At 39.9% G+C, this 24903-nt stretch overlaps 1 protein-coding gene across 1 annotated transcript; it reads left to right on the top strand.

Annotated features, from left to right (window-relative positions):
* The first annotated feature begins 1013 nt into the window (after positions 1–1013).
* Positions 1014–17245, top strand: IDO1 (indoleamine 2,3-dioxygenase 1). Its single transcript, XM_010354614.2, has 10 exons — positions 1014–1192; positions 6024–6119; positions 6237–6356; positions 6952–7070; positions 8243–8257; positions 11041–11140; positions 11979–12096; positions 13213–13264; positions 13715–13857; positions 16641–17245. Exons 1-10 carry the CDS (start codon positions 1106–1108, stop codon positions 16994–16996), a joined length of 1206 nt encoding a protein of 401 aa, XP_010352916.1. The 5' UTR covers positions 1014–1105; the 3' UTR covers positions 16997–17245.
* The last annotated feature ends 7658 nt before the right edge of the window (positions 17246–24903 follow it).

The raw sequence follows: 24903 nt of genomic DNA, 5'->3' as shown, positions 1-24903 counted from the left end.
AAAACGACATTTGAAAAAAACAGCCAAAATGTAGTAGGGAATAGCGCGAGAGCTATTCTAGACTGTAACGAAAGTCATCTGCTATCACAATTTAATTTATTTCAAGTACTAATAAGCTGATGACAAAACAGCATTGTCTTTTAGTTTACTCACACGAACTATTTCTCCTTTCTCCTTTTGATCATCTAGAGGAACAGGCGACCTTGGTTTCTGCTTTAGCTTCCTTGTTCTCATTAGAGCGAACAATGCCTCTAAAGTGACCACAGATTTGCATTCAAGCTGAAAACCTTTACCAAATGCAGTCTTGATTTGTACTTTGAAAAAAAATTTGCAAGGTATTTTATCCTTTTCTCCAACTTTTGACATATTACAAAGTACCCAAATATGCCAGACTGTTGCCTCCTCAGCCCCTGTCAGTCAGGTACAGTTAGATGCAAGGCAATCTTCCTAAAAGTTACTTATTAGAAATGTGAGAAGGACAAATGCTATCACTGGAAAAACTGACAAAAGTCTCAATAGGAAAAATAAGGAAGTGGAGAGTTACTATGTTTCTAATTTTTCTTGGGCTTCTGTTTTTTTCCTACTTCAGAGCCATTGACTAATAGTTCAGTGTATCACAGGATGTGTTTTGGTCTGCTGAAACATGACACATATTTTCAAAGAACCATGGAAGCCTAAAAGAAAGCCAATGAGAAATAACTAAATGAGAGTTTAGGACTGTAGCTTTCATTTTCATTCAAAGATTTAAAAGTCTCCATAAAGTAAAATGTTCTTCTCCGGCCACTGTTTTCATAGTGCTGTGTTTTCCTTCAGGCCTTTCCGGCTTCCCATACGGCAGATAGAAAATGATGTGCTTAATGATTACAAATCTGATATGGAATACAAACTTTCAGTTTCTGCATATGATGCACAGAGATGCTTTTGTGGTTTTACTGTTTTTCATATTACAAATAAAGAAACTAGAAAATGAAACCATTCCAAAAGTGGAAGTAATTTCTCACTGCCCCTGTGATAAACTCTGGTCATTGGCTGTGGCAGCAACTAGTATAAGATGCTCTGAAAACTCTTCAAACACTGAGGGGCACCAGAGGAGCAGACTACAAGAATGGCACATGCTATGGAAAACTCCTGGACAATCAGTGAAGAGTACCATATTGATAAAGAAGTGGGCTTCGCTCTGCCAAATCCACAGGTAAGAGAAGGCACTAAAATGTGGGAAAATGCATATTCTTCTCATTTCTGACCTGGCCAAGTTAACTTATACTAAACAACTGTGGTTCAGTAACTTCTAGTAAACAAACATATAAAGCAGTGTAAAAATTAGAGAGAGACCTGTGATAACTGCATCTCACTTAATTTGTCTTAAATTTTCTCCCTAGAAATGGAGTCATCTATGTATTTCTTACTTACCTAACATGGATATGGAGAATGGTGGGAAAGGAAACTATAGAAAGTGTATCACCTTTACATAAGAATTATACAGTAAAATACAAACAAAGAGGTTATTACAGTTGTATTTTGAGAAGGTGTTTTGAAAAAGCCAGAGTTTTAAATGAGCCATGAGTCAAAGAGAAATCCCTTTCTCTTAGGGACATACCTTAAATTATAAAAAACATGTGTTTCTAATTTGATGGGGTTTATGAGATTGCGCATCAAGCACCTTCCATGTTATATGATCATTGCTTGCTATTTACTGAGCATAAGATTCAAGCGAGAGTCTGAACTACCTTCTTCTTGTTTGCAAGTTTTACCTATAAAGTGCAAGCTATGTGGAAAAAGCGTTTGCCTTAAAAACTATATTTGCTAATGTGTCTTCTAATGAATGCTGTGTAAACCAATTTATCATCAATATTTTCATTATCAAATACAGCATTTTTCTAAGCAATTTACAAATTAACCCTTTCTATTCTCATAGCCATCCCAAAAGGTATGTATGTTATTTATTTATTTTTATTATTTATTATTATTATTATTTTAGATGGAGTCTTGCTCTATCACCTGGGCTGGAGTGCAGTAGCATAATCTCGGCTCACTGTAACCTCTGCCTCCCAGGTTCAAGCAATTCTCCTGCCTCAGCCTCCCAAGTAGCTAGAATTATAGGTACCTGCCACCACGCCCGGCTAATTTTTGTATTTTTAGTAGAGACGGGGTTTCACCATGTTGGCCAGGCTGGTCTCAAACTCCTGACCTCAGGTTATCCACCAGCCTTGGCCTCCCAAAGTGCTGGGATTACAGGCATGAGCCACTGCACTCGGCTAGGTATGTATGTCATTATCCTCATGTTCCTAATGAGAAGTATAAGGCATGAAGAATGTAATTATCAAACTATGTAGCTAGCAAGTGCCAGAGGTCAGTTTGAGCCTAAGCAGCCTGTCTTCAGAGTCTATGATCTTAAAACCATTATTCCACACTGCCTCTCTTAAGAAGGGACAATAAGACATTACTTTTCTTCTTTCAATCTTCGGTTTAACAAGGTACATGGGATTCCAGGAGAAGATTTCTATGGACATGTTATGATAATTCTGTAGACAAGTATATTTTTGTTTGTAGCTCAAACAGTTACAGTCCACATACTGGAGAGCACCTTTAAACACAGCAAATGTTTAGTCAGAGATTCCAACCTAACTGTGCTTAGAAATGAAATCCTGCAAACACTTTGGTGATACCGGGAAATTTAAAGCACCTACCTCCTTCCAATCTAATTTTCCTCTTTGGATTGTTAATTAAAGAAAATGAAGAGTGTGCTTTAATTTTATTGCCAAAAGCACTAGTTTGCTTTATTCATGCAAATCAGTAATACTCAAACTTGCTATTTGCCCGCATACCCACAAAAATGCCAGGACTGGATGGTTTCAAAGATGTACTTATCAATGGTACAATAAAACCATCTTCTTCAGAAACTACTAAACTATATATCATGGGTTCTTTTTTCTCAGAGATTTGGTTCTACTTAAAAATGCAACAATTTTGATAATTATGAATACCTGTAGAACAGATTCCAAGGGTTACCACAAAAGAAAAGCAAAACCACAAGAGAAAGCAAACAAAACTCTTCCTTGGCTACTTAAAAAAAAGATTTTCGGCCGGGGGCGGGTGACTCATGCCTGTAATCCCAGCACTTTGGGAGACCTAGGCGGGCGGATCATGAGGTCAGGAGTTCAAGACCAGCCTGGCCAACATGGTGAAACCCCGTCTCTACTAAAAAAATACAAAAATTCGCTGGGCATGATGGCATACACATGCAATCCTCACTACTCAGGAGTCTGAGGCAGGAGAATTGCTTGAACCTGGGAGTCGGAGGCTGCAGTGAGCTGAGATCGTGCCACTGCACTCTAGCCTGGGCAACAGAGAGAGACTGTCTCCAAAAATAATAATAATAATAATAATAATAATTCTGACAAGGTGTGGTGGTTTGCACCTGTAATCCCAGCACTTTGGGAGGCTAAGGTGGGTGGATCACTTGAGGTCAGGAGTTTGAGACCAGCGTGGACAAAATGATGAAACCCCATCTCTACTAAAAATGCAAAAAAAAAAAAAAAAATTACCCAGCATGTTGGTGTGCCTGTAGTCCCAGCTACTTGAGAGGCTGAGGCAGGAGAATTGTTTGAACCTGGGAGGCGAAGGTTACAGTGAACTGAGATCACTCCAATGCACTCCAGCCTGGGTGACAGAGTGAGGCCCTGCCTGAGAACAATAATAATGATAGTAATTCTGCTAGCTGAGATGCTGAAGAAGCTAGATTTACTGTACCGGAAACATGAAAAAAAAACTATTGATTACTTTTATTTCTTCACTGAAGATCTTTCCTAGAAATTATGAACCAAAAAATATTCTTATTTTATCTCTCGTAATCTATCTGCTTCTTAGTCCAAAGGAAAATAATATGTTTTCTGATTCCATATAGACACAAGGCACAATCTCTAATCTAGCAGAATTTGAATGATCCTCAGTATGATTCATTATTAATTTATATTATACCATATAGGGATCCTCTGAACCAGAGCATATTACTTATTAAATTTTATGCTTGCTGAAAATGCTGTCAAATAAAATGCTAATCACGGTACAGAACAAAAAAGTATGTCTGTTATTTGGGGAAAAACCAGAACAATCAAAAAAGTAAGATGTGCTAGACTGTGAAATACAGAATAAAAACAACAAAAATACATTTATTACATTTCTTTCTTTCTTTTTTTTTTTTTTTTTTTTGTTTTTGTTTTTTTTTTGAGACGGAGTTTCAATCTTGTTGCCCAGGATGGAGTGCAATGGCGTGATCTCCGCTCACCGCAATCTCCGCCTCCCGAGTTCAAGTGATTCTCCTGTCTCAGCGTCAGTAGCTGGGATTCCAGCTGTGTGCCACCACACCCAGCTAATTTTGCTTTTTTAGTAGAGACAGGGTTTCTCCATGTTGGTCAGGCTGGTCTTGAACCTCTGACCTCAGGTGATCCACCTGCCTCGGCCTCCCAAAGTGCTGGGATTATAGGCATGAGCCACCCCGCCTGGCCTACATTTACTTCTAAAAGTACTACAGCACAGTTGGGGCGAAAAGTTCAGAGCAAGAAAGGTGGCTAAGTAGTGAAGTACACTGCCTAGATTTTCATTGCTAAAAATCTGCCCCAACTGATTAAGGCTGGACAATTACATGCAGATGTTGAAAATGTTAGGATTTTATATTGTATTTATCTTTTTGTTTCATAGCTTGCTTACAATATTAACTTTATTTTGAAGCTCAGAACTTCACCCATGTTGATTTAAGTTAATCTTTCCATTTGCACTTAATCCCCATGGTTCAACATTGATTACCTTAAGGGTGTACCTTGAAACTACCTGGTGGAGTAGGCATAGAAACAGGGTATGGGGGAGTTGCTCAGGGATCTATATCTCATTTTAGGAAGGTTCCTATGTCTTTTTATTTGTGTATTTCCCCTTGAGATGAGATTATAAATATGATAAGCTCCAAAGAGAAACTTTTATTTGAGTTTCATTTTTACTTAATGGGCAAAAACAAGCCTATAGTGGAACCAAAGTAGGTAATCAACATGAATACATACAGCACCCGCTACATGCCCAGCACTATGCGAGGGCTTGTAAGAGATATAAATTAAATGCACAATACAAACCTTGCCATCATGTAGCAAGGTATAAAAAGAGAATGTATGTAAACTGTATAAGCCTGGATTTCCTTATTTATGATACAGAGATAACTTCTTGGGCCATTACAATAATTAAATACGTATACTATATATATATGAAATTATTGAGCAGAGTGCCTAGTCCACTACTGACATTTAACACATCTCATTTTTCTTCCATTCAAAGAACTTAAAATCTAGCCAAGATAAGCCAAAGTAGGCCAGGCACAGTGGCTCATGCCTATAATCCCAGCATTTTGGGAGGCCGATGCAGGCAGATTACCTGAGGTCAGGAGGTCGAGACCAACTTGGCCAACATGGCAAAACCCAATCTCTACTAAAAATACAAAAATTAACCGGGCACGGTGGCTCATGCCTATAATCCCAGCTACTTGGGAGGCTGAAGCAGGAGAATTGCTTGAACCCAGGAGGCGGAGATTGTAGTGAGCCAAGATTGCGCCACTGCGCTCCAACCTGAGCAACAGAACGAGACTCCAATTCAAAAAAGAAAAGAAAAGAAAAAAAAAAAAACGAAAGTAGCAGATAATAATTGTTTAACAATATGAAAAGGCGTAATCCGTAGAGTTTACAATGGAGATTAGTTTCAAATAGAGTAGTCAGGAGGATTTTAGTGAAATCTTTGAGGTGAACTTCGAAAAGCTGCAAATGGCAGTGTTTGAAGAGAGAGGAAGAGGTGGAACACAGAAAGGGTCTTCAGCCCCATGTGTGCAGAAGACAAGACAGAGGCTGGTGTTTCCAGACAGGTAAGCCATGTGCCAGGGCAACACTGCACAAAATGGATGTGGGGGCAAGGCATACTATCAGTTGGAAGCCAAAGCTACAGTAACTGCTACTAGTAAATAAAAATCTTTTTTTGTTTGTGTTTTCAAGGAAAATCTACCTGATTTTTATAATGACTGGATGTTCATTGCTAAACATCTGCCTGATCTCATAGAGTCTGGCCAACTTCGAGAAAGAGTTGAGAAGGTTTGACATATGTATTACATTTTTCTTCTTGTATAACTTCTTAATATTGTTAACTTGGTTTTGAAGCATAAAACATCACCGAGATTGATTTGAGTCAATTGCTCCATTTGTTTTCAGTTAGACATGCTCAGCATTGATCATCTCACAGACCACAAGTCACAGCGCCTTGCACATCTAGTTCTGGGATTCATCACCATGGCGTATGTGTGGGATAAAGGTCATGGAGACATCCGTAAGGTTTGGAGATTTTCTCAGATTTCTTATGCTATGTGACAGATTTTCATCTAATTTACATTTAACTTTCCAAAAATTTTCTAAAAGTATTATAACTGCATTGGTCAAAGTTTCGATAACAGGACAAAATGAAAAAGAAAATATGCCCTGGCTTGACATGTCAACTGTTATCATTATTATATTTTTAAGTCTTTTACTTTATTTTTCATCCTGTATTTTATCTGGCAACCCTAATTACATAAAACTAATACGGACTGCAATATCTAACCTTTAAAACACATATGGGCCTCCCAGCACTTTGGGAGGCCAAGACGGGAGGATCACCTGAGTTCAAGAGTTCAAGACCAATCTGGCTAACATGACAAAACCCCATCTCTATGAAAAATACAAAAATAGCCAGGCATGGTGGCAGGTGCCTGTGATCCCAGCTACTCGGGAGGCTGAGGTGGGAGAATCACTTGAATCTACGAGGCGGAGGTTGCAGTGAGCCAAGATCCTGCCACTGCACTCCAGCCTGGGCGACAGGAGCGAGACTCTATCTCAAAAAAACAAAACAAAACAAAACAAAAAACAAACCTAACCACTGTATTTTAATCAGGTCTTGCCAAGAAATATTGCTGTTCCTTACTGCCAACTCTCCGAGAAACTGGAACTGCCTCCTATTCTGGTTTATGCAGACTGTGTCTTGGCAAACTGGAAGAAAAAGGATCCTAATAAGTATGTAAAGAGTGAGAACAACAGGAATTTTTGGAGTGTGTGCCAATTAAATAAAACAGGAGTTGTTCATTGGCTTAATTTTGGGCAGCACAGTTTTCCTCTCAGTTGGATATGGTCCCTCTCAGTTCCGCAGTTGGGTACGGTTTCTTGGACTGCTGTGTCTACCACTACAAATGTACACATATGTGACAGGTGTATAGTTAACACAGTAAAATGCACAGATCTTAAGTGTTCAGCTTGAATTTAACTGTTACGTAATTACATACACCCACCATTCTCAGTAAGATACACAATATTTTTATCACCTCAGAAAATTTCTTTGTACTTCTTTCAATTCCCTTTCCTGCCACAGACAAATATATTCTTATTTGCCTTATCAAAAAGTAGATGATTTTTGTTATTGGGTTTCATATCAACGAAACCATAAAGTATAGACTCTTGTGTCTGGCTTCTTTTGATTAGCATGTTTTTGAGATACGATTAATTTAATTTTTTAGCAGCCAATTGTGGTTAAGAGTCAACACATCTTTAATTACAGGCAGCAATGACTGGTTTTTCAGAACAGTCTGCTCAGGATGTAGGTGATTTTTACCCTTCAGGCATGAGATCTGCTACAATAAAGGAAAGGGAGAACCTTTTCTCGTCTCTGGGTATGTGTCTGTAGAAGAATACTCTGCAAATGGGAATACCACAAAATAAAAGGATTCGATCTAGAAAGTTTCTTCTTATTAAAAATTAGTTTTTTTTAAAAAATATTAACCGGGAATGGTGGCATATGTCTGTGGTCTCAGCTACACAGGGGGTTAAGGCAGGAGGATCGCTTGAGCCCTAGAAGTTGAGGCTGCAGTGAGCTATGTTCGTGCCACTGCACACCAGCCTGGGTGACAGAGTAAGACTCTGTCTCAAAAAACTAAAAATAAAACAATTAATTTTGACTGTCCCTGTGTGTTCCTTGCATATTTGATTATTTAATTCATTTGTAAGTTATTAAGTTAAAAATGTTTGTAATGCCTACTGAAGAAATATTTTTAAAACTTTTTCTTTTACCTGACTATGTCTTACCTCTGATAGTAGTATTCAATCAAATAGCAACAACTCATCATTATTTGCTGTTAAATTGATTTTTTTTCTCTCTTCCAATTGGCCCATTGCTTCATGGCTGCTTTCATAAGGCCCCTGACTTATGAGTAAGTATCTGATTCTTGTTTTAGTCTAAGAATTTGCTATTTATAGTTGAATGTAGGTTTATCGATAGACTCCAAATGCATTTTTAAATGATTAATTAAATTCAGCCAAAAAAATAATTTCAGTGATTATTTAGAGAACAAATAATCTCAGTCTTTAATTGTATCTATGATTGTGTTACAACTATGTCTATTTGATATTATAGCTATAGATATACACAAGAATACTACTCAAATACATCTATAGGAAATTAATATGCAAACATACAAAATGCACATACAACTGTGTATCTATGACTTAATAACTCCTATGTCCATAACTAGTTACCATTGTCAATAAGTAATCTTATACCAACTTGTTCTTTTTGACCCAATTCTTACACTTTTGACCTATAATATATACCAAACATAGGCTAAGAGGTGGAAAAACTGGGCTGGGTGTGTGGCTCACACCTGTAATCCCTGTACTTTGGGAGGTCAAGGCAGGCGGGTCACCTGAGGTCAGAAGTTCAAGACCAGCCTGGCCAACATGGTGAAACCTCATCTCTACTAAATATACAAAAAAATTAGCCGGCCATGGTGGCAGGTGCCTGTAATCTCAGCTACTCAGGAGGCTGAGGCAGGAGAATCAGTTGAACCCAGGAGGTGGAGGTTGCAGTGAGTGGAGATCACGCCACTGCATTCCAACCTGGGTGACAGAGCAAGACTCCATCTCAAAAAAAAAAAAAAAAAGAGATGGAAAAACTAAGGTAAGTATCATCAGTATAAACCCACCTTGGTGAAGCTAGACTAACGAAGAGGAAAGGCAGTATATGAAAATTATGCAAACTGCCATATGATTAAGAGAAGGCTTAAGAAGATAAAGTATTGGGATCCCTAACCAAATAAAAGGAGTGATGCGGGAGCCCTTGAAGCAAGTTATTTGAGCAATTAGCTAGAGGAAAAAGGTAAGAGTATTCATAGCAGAAGAAACAGCAAAAGTGAGGCCTTGAAGTGATAAATATCTTGGTGTATTATCAAAGCTGAAGGATGGCTAATGTCACTGATAATAAATGATAAAAATAACACTGTGAGAAAAAGATTATTTACTTTTTTTTTAAAGATGGGTGGGCAAAGCAGGTGGATCACCTGAGGTCAGACATTCGAGACCAGCCTGGCCAACATAGCGAAAACCCTCCTCTTCTAAAAATACAAAAATTAGTGGGGCATGGTGACACATGCCTGTAATCTCAGCTACTCAGGAGACTGAAGCAGGAGAATAGCTTGAACCCAGGAGGCAGATGTGGCAGTGAGACAAGATTGTGCCATTGCACTCCAGCCTGGGCGACACATCTCAAAAATAATAATAATAATAATAAAAGATTATGTAGGATTTTTTTAGTTATGATAAGGAGTTAAAACAGTATCTTAAGATAAGGGAGAAACTGGAAGGTTTTTAAAAAAGAGGATGACATTAACAGTCAGTCCCACTTTACACCAAGGCAGACGATGTCATATCTTGCTCAAGGTCACACAACAGCAAGTAAGTTGCAGAGATGGTCTGGCTTCAGACACCATGAATTTAACCACCACAAAACTCGTAGTTATATAGATAGACTATGTTTGCACCAATGCCCAAACTTCAATTAAAAAGAAAAACAGGGTCTAATCAGTTATTTGAATTCCGCAGTCAATTCCTTTGTAAAGCAGATAAACCACTGAGAAATTTAACTAGGCTCACAAATTAAAATATGAATAGGAATATAATTATTTAAACAAAAGATTACCTTTTAAAACTCTGCCTCACAAATATCTCTGTAAACATTGAGTGTATACGTATGGTAATATAAATGCCTGTGACAAGTTAACGGGATAATAGAAACAGAACTAGTTTGGGAATTTCTAGTTCTGTTTTTGTTGTTGTTTTGTTTTGTTTATTTGTTTTCTGAGACGAGTCTCGCTCTTGTCGCCCAGGCTCGAGTGCAATGGAGCGATCTTGGCTCACTGCAACCTCTGCCTCCTGTGTTTAAGTGATTCTCCTGCCTCAGTCTCCTGAGTAGCTGGGATTACAGGCGCCGACCACCACGCCACCTAATTTTTGTATTCTTTTTTTGTTTGTTTGTTTTTGAGACGGAGTCTCGCTCTGTCGCCCAGGTTGGAGTACAGTGGCCGGATCTCAGCTCACTGCAAGCTCTGCAGTATCTTAAGTATCCCGGGTTTACGCCATTCTCCTGCCTCAGCCTCCCGAGTAGCTGGGACTACAGGCGCCCGCCACCTCGCCCGGCTAGTTTTTTTTTGTATTTTTTAGTACAGACGGGGTTTCACCGTGTTAGCCAGGATGGTCTCGATCTCCTGACCTCGTGATCCGCCTGTCTCGGCCTCCCAAAGTGCTGGGATTACAGGCTTGAGCCACCATGCCCGTCCCCCAATTTTTGTATTCTTAGTAGAGACGGGGTTTCACCACATTGGCCAGGCAGGTCTCAAACTCCTGACCTCAGGTGACCAACCCGCCTTGGCCTCCTAAAGTGCTGGGATTACATGTGTGAGCCACCATGCCCGACCCTAGTTCTGAGTTTCAGCATGACATTTTAGGTCTCAATTTAGTCTACTTACTATTAATTATGTGATCTTAGACAATGGGCCTAACAACTGAGTCTTAATATTCCCAACTACATAATGGATACAGTAAGGCCTGCCACACCTCTCTCATAAAATTATGTTGAAACTAAAATAGGATAAATAAAAATGTCAAAAAAAATCCCATAATTTTTGCTAAACTTCTTGCCTTCCTTATCCAATTTCCTCAGGAACATGGACGTTTTGTTCTCATTTCGTGATGGAGACTGCAGTAAAGGATTCTTCCTGGTCTCTCTATTGGTAGAAATAGCAGCTGCTTCTGCTATCAAAGTACGTCTATCCTCACTTCAAAATTTGTATGTCAATTTACGTAAGCAGAGCAATCATTTCGGAGCCTAAACTATACTAAGCATGAGTTAACTTTATCCTTAACAAATACAACATGGGATCATTTACTTATAAAGGATCAATTATTTATAAATGTGTCTTACCTAAAGCATAAAATCTCAGAGCCATATACTTAAAATCCAACTTGAAACCTCTGTAGGAAATAAAATTTTTCAATAAAATGTGGCTTTGGAACTACGATACAGTGCCATAAATTCAATAGTTTTGATTATCAAAAATAGAAATGAAACATATACGACTATATAAATATCTCTAAATTAAATGCTATGTGAATAAAAACAAATCCAAACTTCTATAAATATAAGGAATTTAGTCAAATACATTTCTTTCCTGTCCAGCCCAGGAAAGAAATGAAAAAATCCCAAATTTAATTTATGGATTAAGACGGGGGAATTTGGCCAGGCACAGTGGCTCACGCCTGTAATCCCAGCACTTTGGGAGGCTTAAGTGGGCAGATCACTTGAAATCAGGAGTTTGGGACCAGCCTGGCCCCCATGGCGAAACCCCGTCTCTACTAAAAATATAAAAATTAGCCGAGTTAGCCGGGCACTGTGGCGGGCGCCTATAGTCCCAGCTACTTAGGAGGCTGAGGCAGGAGAATGCTGTGAACCCTTGAGGTGGAGCTTGCAGTGAGCCGAGATCGCGCCACTGTACTCCAGCCTGGGCAACAGAGCGAGACTCCGTCTCAAAAAAAAAATAAAAAGAAAGAAAGAAAACCTTAAATGTTTTTTTTTTGTTTGTTTGTTTTGTTTTGTTTTAGGTAATTCCTACTGTATTCAGGGCAATGCAAATGCAAGAACGCGACACTCTGCTAAAGGCACTGTTGGAAATAGCTTCTTGCCTGGAGAAAGCCCTTCAAGTGTTTCACCAAATGCATGGCAAGTGTTGTGTGCAGTGCAACAGTCTAGGCTGACAAGTCAAATGTTCCAGATGTAGAATAGTTGAAAAAAGGGAAGCAAAAAGCAACTACCACTTAGTATGTTTTCACTTTAGGTATTTTATCTTACTAAACCATTACACTTTCTATGTGGTAGGTTTCATTATCTCCATTTTACAAGTAAGGTCATCTAAATTCAGAAAGACAGGATAAATGACCTCAGATTCCACAGGCAGTAAATAGTGAAGCCAGAGTTCCAAGCTGGCTCTATTTAATGCTAAGGAACTTCCTTGCCTCCCACTAAAAACCTTTGAGAAACTTTCTACATGGGCGGGTGGTTTTAAGTTCCGGAAAAAAAAAAAACTAACTTCTGCTTAATAAGAACTCTTTCCTAATTCTGTTTTTTCACAAATTAAGAAATGACACAGAAAAGTCATTGGGCTCAAAGTTTGTTGCAAAATTAACAGCTAAAAAACTACACCCCAAAAAACACACAAAAAGGTACACAAGCAGTAATTTGCAACAGGAAATCTGCCCTACTGAACAGAGTCAACAAATACCTGATTGTTTATCTCTGGGTTTTGAGTTATTGCTATTTAGTCCTTGGCAAGAAGCTACATTTTCAAATCAAGTAGGGTAGGAGGCTGAGTGCGGTGGCTCATACGTGTAGTTTCCAGCTACTTGGGAGGCTGAGGTGGGAAGATTGCTTGAACCCAGGAGTTGAGGCTGCAGGCTGCAGTGAGCTATGATCACTACATTCCAGCCTGAGCGATGAAGTGAGACCCTGTCACCAAACGATTTTTAAAAATTTTGAAAATAGAGAGGGAGATCTAGTTTCTGGGCTTTTGTTTTGGTTTGTTTTGTTTTTGTCTTTGGTTTGTTTATGTAAACACTTTATCTGTTACGTCAGTAAGCACTAAGTTTACAGTTTAACGGGCCTCCTGGAAGAGGGCAGGAGAGTGAACGCTTATAACCACAGGGGCTTTGTTTAGCACAGACTGACCTAATGCCTTTTCCTGCAGCCTGTGCCGAAATCTGTTATCAGTTGTACACAACACCTTGATTTCCCTGTATACCTCTGATGCTGCTTAATTAAACACATTCCATCTTTTTACAGATCACGTAAACCCAAATACATTTTTCAGTGTTCTTCGCATATATTTGGCTGGGTATGTAGTCTTATGTTTGAATTTGTTTTCTCTCACTTAACAAAGAACACCACCAAATTCTCTTGGATGGTCTCTAATATCCATTGGGCTTGACTAACAATTTATATCCAAAAATTCATATGGTAGAAAAAGACTAGACGGTTCTGTTATCACTTAGCCAGGAAGGTATTGGAGGGTGAGACAGGAAAGCTAGTTATTTTAAAAAGAGTGGTCTGTGCTAGTGCGAAGCTAAAATTCCATTCCTAGAATATTTATGCCAAATCTGTGCAGGATTATATTATTTATCATTCTCATGCATGAAAATGAGCAGGGGCAAGGGGGCATGAAAGAAGGATCATGAAATACATCTCTTGTCACCTTCTATTCACTACTAGTGCAAGATTTGATACCTGAAAATTAGCAATTAATCTAAAGAATGACTTTTCTTTTTTTCTTTCTTTCCTCCAATAGCTGGAAAGGCAACCCCCAGCTATCAGATGGTCTGGTGTATGAGGGGTTCTGGAAAGACCCAAAGCAGTTTGCAGGGGGCAGCGCAGCACAAAGCAGCATCTTTCAGTGCTTTGACGTCCTGCTGGGCATCCAGCAGAATGCTGGTGAGTGGAAAATAGCAAGAAATAATCATCTCTTATGTGAACACAATAGTATTTGGATATCTAGAAAGCACCTTCCCATCAGCATCTCATCTGAGCTTATCTGATGGTTTTAGCAGAATCGGGCAAGTAGGGATTTGGTTGCCATGATCCCACTTTAAAAATGAAGATACACAAACTTAGTAAGAGTCAGTGACTGGTTCCTTGTGAACCAGCTAGAAAGTAGCAGAGCTGGCCGGGTGCAGTGGCTCAAGCCTGTAATCCTAGCACTTTGGGACACCTAGGCAGGTGGATCACCTGAGGTCAGGAGTTCGAGACCAGCCTGACCAACATGGTGAAACCCCATCTCTACTAAAAATACAAAAACTAGCCGAGCATGATGGTGGGTGCCTCTAATCCCAGCTACTCAGGAGGCTCAGGCAGGAGAATTGCTTGAACTCGGCGGGCAGAGGTTACAGTGAGCCAAGATTGCGCCACTGTACTCCAGCCTGGGCAAAAGGGTGAAACTCCGTCTCAAAATAAAAATAAAAAATAAGGCCGGGCGCGGTGGCTCAAGCCTGTAATCCCAGCACTTTGGGAGGCCGAGACGGGCGGATCACGAGGTCAGGAGATCGAGACCATCCTGGCTAACATGGTGAAACCCCGTCTCTACTAAAAAATACAAAAAACTAGCCGGGCAAAGTGGCGGGCGCCTGTAGTCCCAGCTACTCGGGAGGCTGAGGCAGGAGAATGGCGTAAACCCGGGAGGCGGAGCTTGCAGTGAGCTGAGATCCGGCCACTGCACTCCAGCCTGGGTGACAGAGCGAGACTCCGTCTCAAAAAATAAAAAATAAAAAATAAAAATAAAAAATAAAAAATAAAAGGCCAGGCGCAGTGGCTCATGCCTGTAATCCCAGCACTTTGAGAGGCCGAGGCGGGCGGATCACAAGATCAGGAAATCGAGACCATCCTGGCTAAAACGGTGAAACCCTGTCTTCACTAAAAATACAAAAAATTAGCCTGGTGTGGTGGTGGGTACCTGTAATCCCAGCCAAGCGGGAGGCTTAGGCAGGAGAATGGCGTGAACCCGGGAGGTGGAGCTTGCAGTTAACCAAGATGGCGCCACTGCACTCCAGCCTGGGCAAGAGTGTGAGACTCCATCTCAAAAAAATAAATAAATAAAAATAAAATAAAATAAATAAAATAAAAGTGGCAGAACTTTCCTCACACCCAAGTTCCATTTTGAAATCTGAACATGTCTATAAAGAGTGGTTGACTCCAGTGAAGTCATGTTCTGAAAATGTATGATCAGACTCAGGAAGAGACAGTCACCTGCAAATGAGACAGGGCTGTTAGTGGGGAGATAAAGACCTCAGTGACAAGCAGAGTCTGGGCCCTGGTCTTGTTCAGCTGTCCCATGGCCCCAGCCACCCACAGCAATGCCTGCACCAAAGTTTAAAGATGAGCCACATTCATTGTATGCCTTCTAGGGGCTTAGCTGGAGGAGAGGAATAAGCTCCAAGAAGAATTTTTTAATTTTCTCTGTTTTGTTAAACTTCTGTTTAATAGTCAAAGGGGAAAGCATCGGGCTGGGTACAAACATGAGTTTTTCTTAATTTGAGCACTTATTTTTTTAATTTTTTAATCATATTTAATTTTTTTTATTTTAGATTCAGGGGATACATGTGCAGGCTTATTGCACAGGTATACTGAGTGATGCTGATGTTTGGGCTTCTAATGATCCCCTCACCCAAGTATAGAACATAGTGCCCAATAGGTAGTTTTTCAACCTTTGCTTTCCTCCCTCCCTCCCTCCCCTATTTGAAATGCTCCCTGTCTATTGTTCCCATCTTTGTGTCCATGTGTACTCAATATTTAGCTCCCACTTATCGGTGAGAACATGTGGTATTTGGTTTTCTGTTTCTGCATTAATTCACTTAGGCTAACTTAAGCTAATGGCCTCCAGCTGCTGCCTCCTTGTTGCTGTGAAGCACTTGATTTCATTCTTTTTCGTGGCTGTGTAGTATTCCATGGTGTACATGTATCACATTTTCTTTGTCCCATCCATCATTGATGGGCACCTGGGTTCATTCCATGTCTTTGGTATTGCTGAACACTCATTTAAACACAATCTCTTAAACTCTCTTAAGAATCAGTCATAATCTGTCAATTGCAGATTATATATGCCCTTGTCTATACCATCAGCTTCTTACAGTAGAAAAGAGAGAAAGAAAGTGCAAACAAAGGCCAGGCACAGTGGCTCAAGCCAGTAACCCCAGCACTTTGGGAGGCCGAGGAAGGCGGATCATCTGAGGTTGGGAATTTGAGACCAGCCTGACCAACATGGAGAAACCCTGTCTCTACTAAAAATACAAAATTAGCCAGGCATGGTGGCATGTGCCTGCAATCCCAGCTACTCAGGAGACTGAGGCAGGAGAATTGCTTGAGCCTGGGAGGCAGAGGTTGCAGTGAGCTGAGATTGTGCCACTGCACTCCAGCCTGGCCGATAGAACGAGACTCTGTCTCAAAAACAAAAAAAAAAAAAGAAAAAAAAGTGCAAACAAAAATACTTATTGTGAGAAAATGAGTTTAGCTCATTCAGTTTTCAAAATTAGTAGTATTTTACAATAATTACGATTGCTAGTAGCAAGACTAATAGCCAAACATGAGCCTTCAAATAGAATGACCTTGACTTCACTGAATGCTGTATTAGTGATCTCCTGCCCACTCTGCCCTCACTCTGCCTTTCTATTCTGGATTGGGGAATGCTGTGACCTCCATGTTTCCTCTTTCTCTTGTTCCTATAGGACATGCTGCTCAGTTCCTCCAGGACATGAGAACATATATGCCACCGGCTCACAGAAACTTCCTGTGCTCCTTAGAGTCAAGTCCCTCAGTCCGTGAGTTTGTCCTTTCAAAAGGTGATGCTGGCCTGCGGGAAGCTTATGATGCCTGTGTGAAAGCTCTGGTCTCCCTGAGGAGCTACCATCTGCAAATTGTGACCAAGTACGTCCTGATTCCTGCAAGCCAGCAGCCACAGAAGAACAAGACCTCTGAAGACCCTTCAAAACTGGATGCCAAAGGAACTGGAGGCACTGATTTAATGAAATTCCTAAAGACTGTGAGAAGTACAACCGAGAAATACCTTTTGAAGGAATGTTAATGTAACCCAACAAGAGCACATCTTATCATAGCAGAGACATCTGCATATATTCCCGTCATTACCCATTGTAACAGAGCCACAAACTAATACTATGCAGTGCTTTGCCAATAATGCAATACAAAAGACCTCAAAATACCTGTGCATTTCTTGTAGGAAAACAACAAAAGGTAATTATGTGTAATTATAGTGGAAGTTTTATAATCTGTATCTTGTCATTGGAATAAAATGATTAAATCAAATAAATAAAAATGCATAAGATATAAATATTCTTTCATAATAAATAAAAATGCATAAGATATAATAAATCTTGCTTCATTTATAACTGTAATCAAATATTTCTTTAGATGAGACCTACTCTAAACTGCTTTCAGCAGGGCTAATAGACTCCTATACTTTCCCTTTGTTAATGTGAGACTTTTTCATAATTACCTGTTTACTTGTCTATATTCTCATTACATGATAAGCTTCTTGATGCCAGGGACACTCTATATTGTTTACCAGATTTATGCATCCCACCTGCTTTTTTTTTTTTTTTTTTTTTGAGACAGGGTCTCACTCTGTCACCCAGGCTGGAGTGCAGTGGCATGATCTCAGCTCACAGCAGCCCTGACCTCCCAGACCTAAGTGATCCTCCTACCTCAGCCCCCTAAGTAGCTGAGACTACAGTTGTGCACCAACATGCTCAGCCAATTTTTATATTTTTTGTAGAGACAGGGTCTTGCTATGTTGCCCAGGCTGGTCTTGAACTCCTGAGCTCAAGTTATGTCTGTATCTTATCTTTGGAATATATGATAATCCCAGCACTTTGGAAAGCCAAAGTGCTGGCATGAACATATTTAATAATAGAATCCTAAGAAGCTAGAGCCTGAGAGGAACTTAAGAATTATCAAAGCCAAGCTCTTCATTTTAAAGATGGCAACACTGAGGCACAGAAGGGTGAAATAACTTAACGATGATCACACGATTAGTTGATTAACAATGGGAGAAAAAATTTTTGATGACTCATCTTTGTTCTTTTTGCTCTACTTGGAGTAGACTAGGTGGGAGGAAAAAATAATTTTGGAAGGAAAAGGGGAGGAAATGAAATGACTGGGGAGGAACTCATGATATTGTAAATGGTCAGCCAGAAATCAAGTATGTTACAGAAGATGAGAGGAAGGGGCCTGGCGCGGTGGCTAACTCCTGTAATCCCAGCATTTTGGGAGACTGAGGTGGGAGGATCACGAGGTCAGGATATTGAGACCATCCTTGCTAACACAGTGAAACCCCGTCTCTACTTAAAATACAAAAAAATTAGCCAGGCGTGGTGGCAGGCGCTTGTGGTCCCAGCTACTCCGGAGGCTGAGGCAGGAGAATGGCGTGAACCCAGGAGGTGGAGCTTGCAGTGAGCTGAGATCACTGAGTAGCTGAGACTACAGACGCCCACCACCACGGCCAGGTAATTTTTTGTATTTTTAGTAGAGACGGGTTTTCACCATGTTGGCCAGGCTGGTCTCGATCTCCTGACCTCAGGTGATCCACCCACCTCGGCCTCCCGAAGTGCTGTGATTACAGGAGTGGGCCACCGTGCCTGGCCTGCTAAGGATCTTGTATTGGCTCCAGGTCAAGAAGCTATCTATCTTGTGTTCTCCCACCTGCAGCACTGAAAGGCTACACTTCAGGGCCCACAACCCTGGAAAGGCTACACTTCAGGCACATCAGGCATTTCTCTCTTCCAGAGTTGGTTTCACCTAATTAATACTGACATGCAGAGAGTCTCTGGTTGCTAAAGAAAGACCCTGCAGTCATGCCTTCTCCTTTAGAACATCACCTTTATTCTGATAATAAGGGAGAGAGGGAAAGAGGAGAAGTGAGGGGCATCATCATAGAAATTGCACCCACTGCTGCCTTGTAGGTGAGAGAGGGACTGACACTGGACTCCATGTGCTCCTACAGAGGGTGTGAACACTAGCTCCAGAGTCCCTTCTGTGTTTCCACATAATAGAAACCAAGGGACCAGTACAGTGGCTCACAGCTGTAATCGCAGCACTATGGAGTCTGAAGTGGGTGGATCATGAGGTCAGGAGTTCGAGACCAGCCTAACCAATATGGTGAAACCCCGTCTCTACTAAAATACAAAATTTAGCCATGCATGGTGGCATGTGCCTGTAATCCCAGCTGCTTGTGAGGCTAAGGGAGGAGAATGATTTGAACTTGGGAGGCAGAGGTTGCAGTGAGCCAAGATCGCGCCACTGCACTCCAGCCTGGGTGACAGAGTGAGACTCTGTCTCAAAAAAAAAAAAAAAAAAAAAAAAAAAAAGAAACCAAGATTCCTGAATTACTCTAATTAAATCATCTCTGGAGTGGGAAGGGACCACAAAATGCTTGGTATGTTTCATGAGCCTGCTGCTTCGTCCGCCACTCTCCCGCTCCTATCCCATGCATTTTCTGCATATTGCAGTGAGTACTCCTCCAGGGGTAGGATAAGATCACCAGATGGTGAAGGTGGTAACCTATCACAGTACATGGTTTTAATGAGATGTAATATGTTTTAAGTAACATGGTTCCTATTTGAGTGAAATTAAAGATAATTCTATCCCTGTCTGTGTCATGGGAAAAACAGAAATTCATAGCGGTAGTGGGGCATGCTGGCTCATGCTTATAATCCCTGCACTTTGGGAGGCTGGGCGGGGGGCCAGATAACTTGAGGTCAGGAGTTTGAGACCAGCCTGGCCAACATGGTGAAACCCTGTCTCTAACAAAAACACAAAAAGTAGCAGGGAATGGTGGCGGGTGCCTGTAATCCCAGCTACTCAGGAGGCTGGGGCAGGAGAATCACTTGAATCCAGGAGGCAGAGGTTGCAGTGAGTCAAGATCACACCACTGCACTCCAGCCTGGGAGACAGAGCGAACCTCCTTCTCAAAAAAAAAAAAAAAAGAAAGAATGAAAGAAAGAAACTCATAGTAGTGTATTTCTTCAAGGTTGTTTTCCATAAGTAAGGGTAATTTAGCTTAAAATATGTATCGTTTTCATACCAAGGTTCAACAAAGTATTCTTTAGCCCTTGTCTTTTATAATTCAGTTTTGCATATTAAATGTTGAAATTATTTATGTATTATTTAGTCCTGTTTTTCACTCTACTATATTAAATATAATCTCACAAGGAAATAAGAAATATTTTTCTCAGTTCACACCACTCTGAACTTCTCATGCCCTTTAAACAAGAGCTAGTGCAGTCAAGCAGTTGTAATGGTCAACCACGAAATGGAAATTAAAATTTGCTCATTTCCACATAATTGTTTTATGTCAATAAACAATAAACAATTAAAAGGTCAGAAGTTCACACAAGCCAAAAATTTTTCATATAAACATACACTTAATGGTTTCTAAGATTCTTGCCAAATATGAGACAAAATGACCCACGCAGGCAGAAATTCCATCTCCAGAGCCTCTGGGAAATAGCAAACTTGTATTTAGAACTCACACCATCAATTACTGCTCCTAATGGTCTTTATATGTAGTCACTTAATCTTTAAAGCAATTCTATATATTATTACTTTCCTCATTTTACATATGAGGGAATTGAGATGCCAGAGGCCAAGAAATTTGTTCAAGAATATAACAAGGAACAGACAACGCTAGAGTATAAATTTGCATAGTCAGGCTCTAAATATGAGCTCTTAATTACTATAATATAGAGAAGGCAATGTATCCAGCTTCTGTGGCAATACCTCTAGAGAAGGAGATGTCAATAACACATATACAGCTCAACTCACTTTTGCACAGACACTCTTTTAGTTGCTTGACATTTAAATATCAATAAAGTACTTTTTCTAATCTCAATTAGCTTACAGAGACAAGACATCATATTGTGTTTCTTTGGGGGTGATTACCTCTGTAATCGTTAGACTAACAAGAAAATAGTGTGTGATAGAGGCACAAAATAGAAAATGATTCTTTCTGTTTGAAAAGTTGAGGAATGTTGTTTACAGGAGGTAAGTTTGATACTTAACTTTAAAGTTGAATTGATCGGTATACCTTCATTGAAAATTTTCTCCTGAATGCCCAGCATTAAATAAACAAGCAAACATATAACTTTGCTTGTCGACCTAGCCTGATATATAATGCAAGAAGTAAACATAAAAATATCAGTGTTGTAAATGAGCATCAGAATCATCTAATATATGGAATCTTCTGGGAGAGCTACTTTTTTAAACTATAAATTAATAATGATAGCTAATGATTACTTAATTCTTTCATATGCCTCTTACTGTCCTAAAATATACATTAATCACTTGATCAAAACAATGAATTCAGAGACAGGTACTATTACTAGTACTCCTTTTTCCTATATGGGAATTGACACCCAATGTAGTTCAGTAGTTTCCAAGAGCCACACGGCTATGGCAAAGTAAAAGATTGAACCCAGGCAATCTGACTACAGAATATTTCAAACTACTACACAGTACAATCTCCTCTCTTGCAAAATTTTCTTTTACAAGGGAGCTAGGTTTCTTTTGAACTTTGCTATCACAGTATAGGATAATTGACTGCACAACTCTCTCCTCAAATTCCCAACTCATGCATGACTTTTTATTATGTTGTAGTAATAAGAGAGCAGTGGAGGTAGAGTGGAAGAAGACTTATTTTTGTCCTCATTACTGCTATGTGGAGCAAGGGCCCAAGTTTTTGAAAGCAAGAGCTCAGAGGCATAGCCCTGGCCTTGGAAGATGCCCTGGAGATGCTGAGGTGATTGCACTTTTGCCATAGGAGTGGCAGCCAGAGACCTGAGCCCAATGAATGTAGAGGCTGGTGCCTGGAAATATTGTGACTTGCCACAGAAAGAAGATGGAAAATTTTAAAGTTGGAAATCTGCCTGGTAAGGGATCATTTGCTGGTGTCTGCAAAACTGAGTCCATACACACTAGTTTGGAAATTTCGGTCCAGATAGTTAAGAAAGCAATGAGAATACAGAAAGTCCACAATGAGAGGAAAATGCACTGCCAGTTGAAACATCCTCCTACACTGGAGCTTTATAAATATTTTAAAGACAAGGATTGGATTAGACTTGATATTAGAAATGTACCATAATACAGAAGGCAACACACACCTAAAGAACAGAATCATCACAAGAATGTTGCATTTTCATTATTATGGTAAGTACACTGGTAACTTCTTTTCTAACCTTGTATGCATAATGTAACCTCAAGGCTGACAATTTGGGGCTAGCAACTCAATTGGAAAATTCTCTGTTGTAAAATTCCTAACTATGTTTCCCTAGAAATTGCAAAGTACACATGTACTTGCTTTTAATGTTTGGTCCATGGGCTGAATGCTTTGTGCATTACTTTTTTTTTTTTTTTTTTTAGACAGAGTCTCACTCTGTTGCCCAGGCTGGAGTGCAGTGGCATGATCTTGGCTCACTGCAATCTCTGCCTCCCAGGTTCAAGCGATTCTTATGCCACAGCCTCCCAAGTAACTAGGATTACAGTTGCTTACCACCACACCTAGCTAATTTTTGTACTTTTAGTAGAGACGGGGTTTCACCATGTTGGCCGGGCTGGCCTCAAACTCCTGACTTCAAGTGATCCACCTGCTTTGGCCTCCCAAAATGCTGGGATTACAGGAGTAAGCCACCGTGCCCAGCCTATGCATTACTTTTGAGGCCACATTTGACAATGGCACAGTCAAGAACACTAAATGAAGTAGTATTGGCAGATTATGAAATGGCAGTTGTTTTGGAAGACAGCAAACCTCAAGTGTGAAACCACCATTGAGTTTTCAGATATGTACATTATGAAGTATTATACCTTCTTTAACTATGTGCAAGTTAAAATCAGTCATAACTGAAAATCAAAAGGGCGATAGTGAACATACTTCATTCAGAAGAAGTATCCACAAAACTTCTAATAGAGGTCTTAGTATATCCAGGGATGGAGATATGTTTACAATGTATTATCCACATGATGGAAGTTTTCCCTTGCTGATAGAATGCATCCACCTACTAACAGTAAGTACAGGTTTAACAATATACCAGAAACATACTGGAGGAAATATGAATATGCTTCCAGATTTATTCTACCTACAGGATCTGTCTCTATTTTATAAGGCCATCTATTTTACAAGGTACTGTAAATGCATTTTGATGAAAAAAATTACCCTCCTATTGTTTTTGAGGTCTGGTATTATGATAGAGCAAATACTATCCAAAAGAGATTTAATTCAAGTCATTGCAAAATCTTGGAAAATTTGTGAGAAATCTTACACATTGAAAGGAGGAAGTAAAGTTGGTAGCTTGAAAATGTGTTCCACTGTGAACAATTCTCTGCAAATCTACCCCCAAAAATCAAGGATGCTGACAGGCTGAAGAAAGAGGCTGGCAATTCTAGTTTCTCAGAAAAAGAAAAATTAATAGGGACTTATGAACAGAAGCCATTTGAGATGAGATGCCCTGAGATGAGTTGGTGGATCCTCACACTGTTATCCCCAGACCCAGGGCTTATATACCATAGGGAAAGACAATTACAGTAATTTGTTTAACCGCAGGATTTACAGCAAGTACATGCTCTTAAGAGTAGATTAAGTAGTAACCTTAGAGGCATTCCTAGAACTGGAGTTAATCAGAAGTCAACATGGTGGATTAGCATCCAAGATGGAGTTCCTTTAGCCTCCACAAAGAGAAAATGAAAAAATATTTGGTCAATGCTAATTAGGCATGTTCCATTTGTTTGAAACTGAAATCTATAATTTCCAAAGAAGAAAATAAAAGTGGAAGTCGTCCTTCCTTTTTGGTATTCATAGACAATCTGGCAGTGTTAGGCCCCTAAGGGCTTATCTCCTCCTCCTTCTGTGGGTCAAACTTTGCAGTGAGAGGAATGACATCTTTTAAAAGAATAATCATAACTAGTTTAATTATGGCTAGTTCATCTTCTCTGCAATAGATACTCATATTTAACATATCTATTGTCATATTACAAAGAACATGATTGCACAGCTACAACTTTGGGCCAAACTCCTTTTCTGGCACTCTCAATGATCGTCTTCCAAAATCAAAACAGCTTTTGAATTCTGTTTTGTGGAAAATGTTGTTTGAGCGACATAGTAAACTCTGTGGATCTCTGTGGATACAGTTGAATGATGGCTCCCAATTTATCACGCAGGCAGGATTATATTCCAACAGTTATATTTCACAGAAAGGTAAAATAACTAGGTATAGAGAAAATGAAAAATTTCCAGTTTACATCAAACAGAAATTACAGTGTCTTTCATCTCTTTAAAGTTTTCTTATCAAAAATACTAGTTTTCATAGCTGGGCGAGGTGGCGGACGCCTGTAGTCTCAGCTACTTGGGAGGCTGAGGCAGGAGAATGGCGTAAACCCAGGAGGTGGAGCTTGCAGTGAGCTGAGATCTGGTCACTGCACTCCAGCCTGGGTGACAGAGCAAGACTCCGTCTCAAAAAAAAAAAAAAAAAAAAAAATACTAGTTTTCATCAATTAAAACTTTATTTAGGTAGACATATTTCATAAATAACTTTTTAATGGCTTAAAGGGAATGATTTTTCTGTAATATAACTTTCTATTTCAGGAAGCTTTTCTATGAGAACTTAAAACTATACCAAATTATCTTTTTCTTTTGTTTTTGAGACAAAGTGTCACTTTGTCACTCAGACTGGAGTACAGTGGTGTGTTCCTAACTCACTGCAGCCTTGAATTCCTGGGCTCAACTGATCCTGCTACCTCAGGCTCCCATGTAGCTAGGACTACAGTCATGCACCACCACATCTGGCTAATTTTTTATATTTTTGTGGAGACATGGTCTGGCTGCGTTGCCCAGGCTGGTCCCAAACTCCTGGCCTCAGGGGATCCTCCTGCATCAACCTCCCAAAGTGTTGGGATTACAGGTGTGAGCAACCATGTCATCTCAAAACA

The sequence above is a fragment of the Rhinopithecus roxellana genome, chromosome 9, assembly GCF_007565055.1.
Source record: "Rhinopithecus roxellana isolate Shanxi Qingling chromosome 9, ASM756505v1, whole genome shotgun sequence".
NCBI lineage: Eukaryota > Metazoa > Chordata > Mammalia > Primates > Cercopithecidae > Rhinopithecus > Rhinopithecus roxellana.
This window is presented reverse-complemented; position numbering and strand designations above follow the sequence as displayed.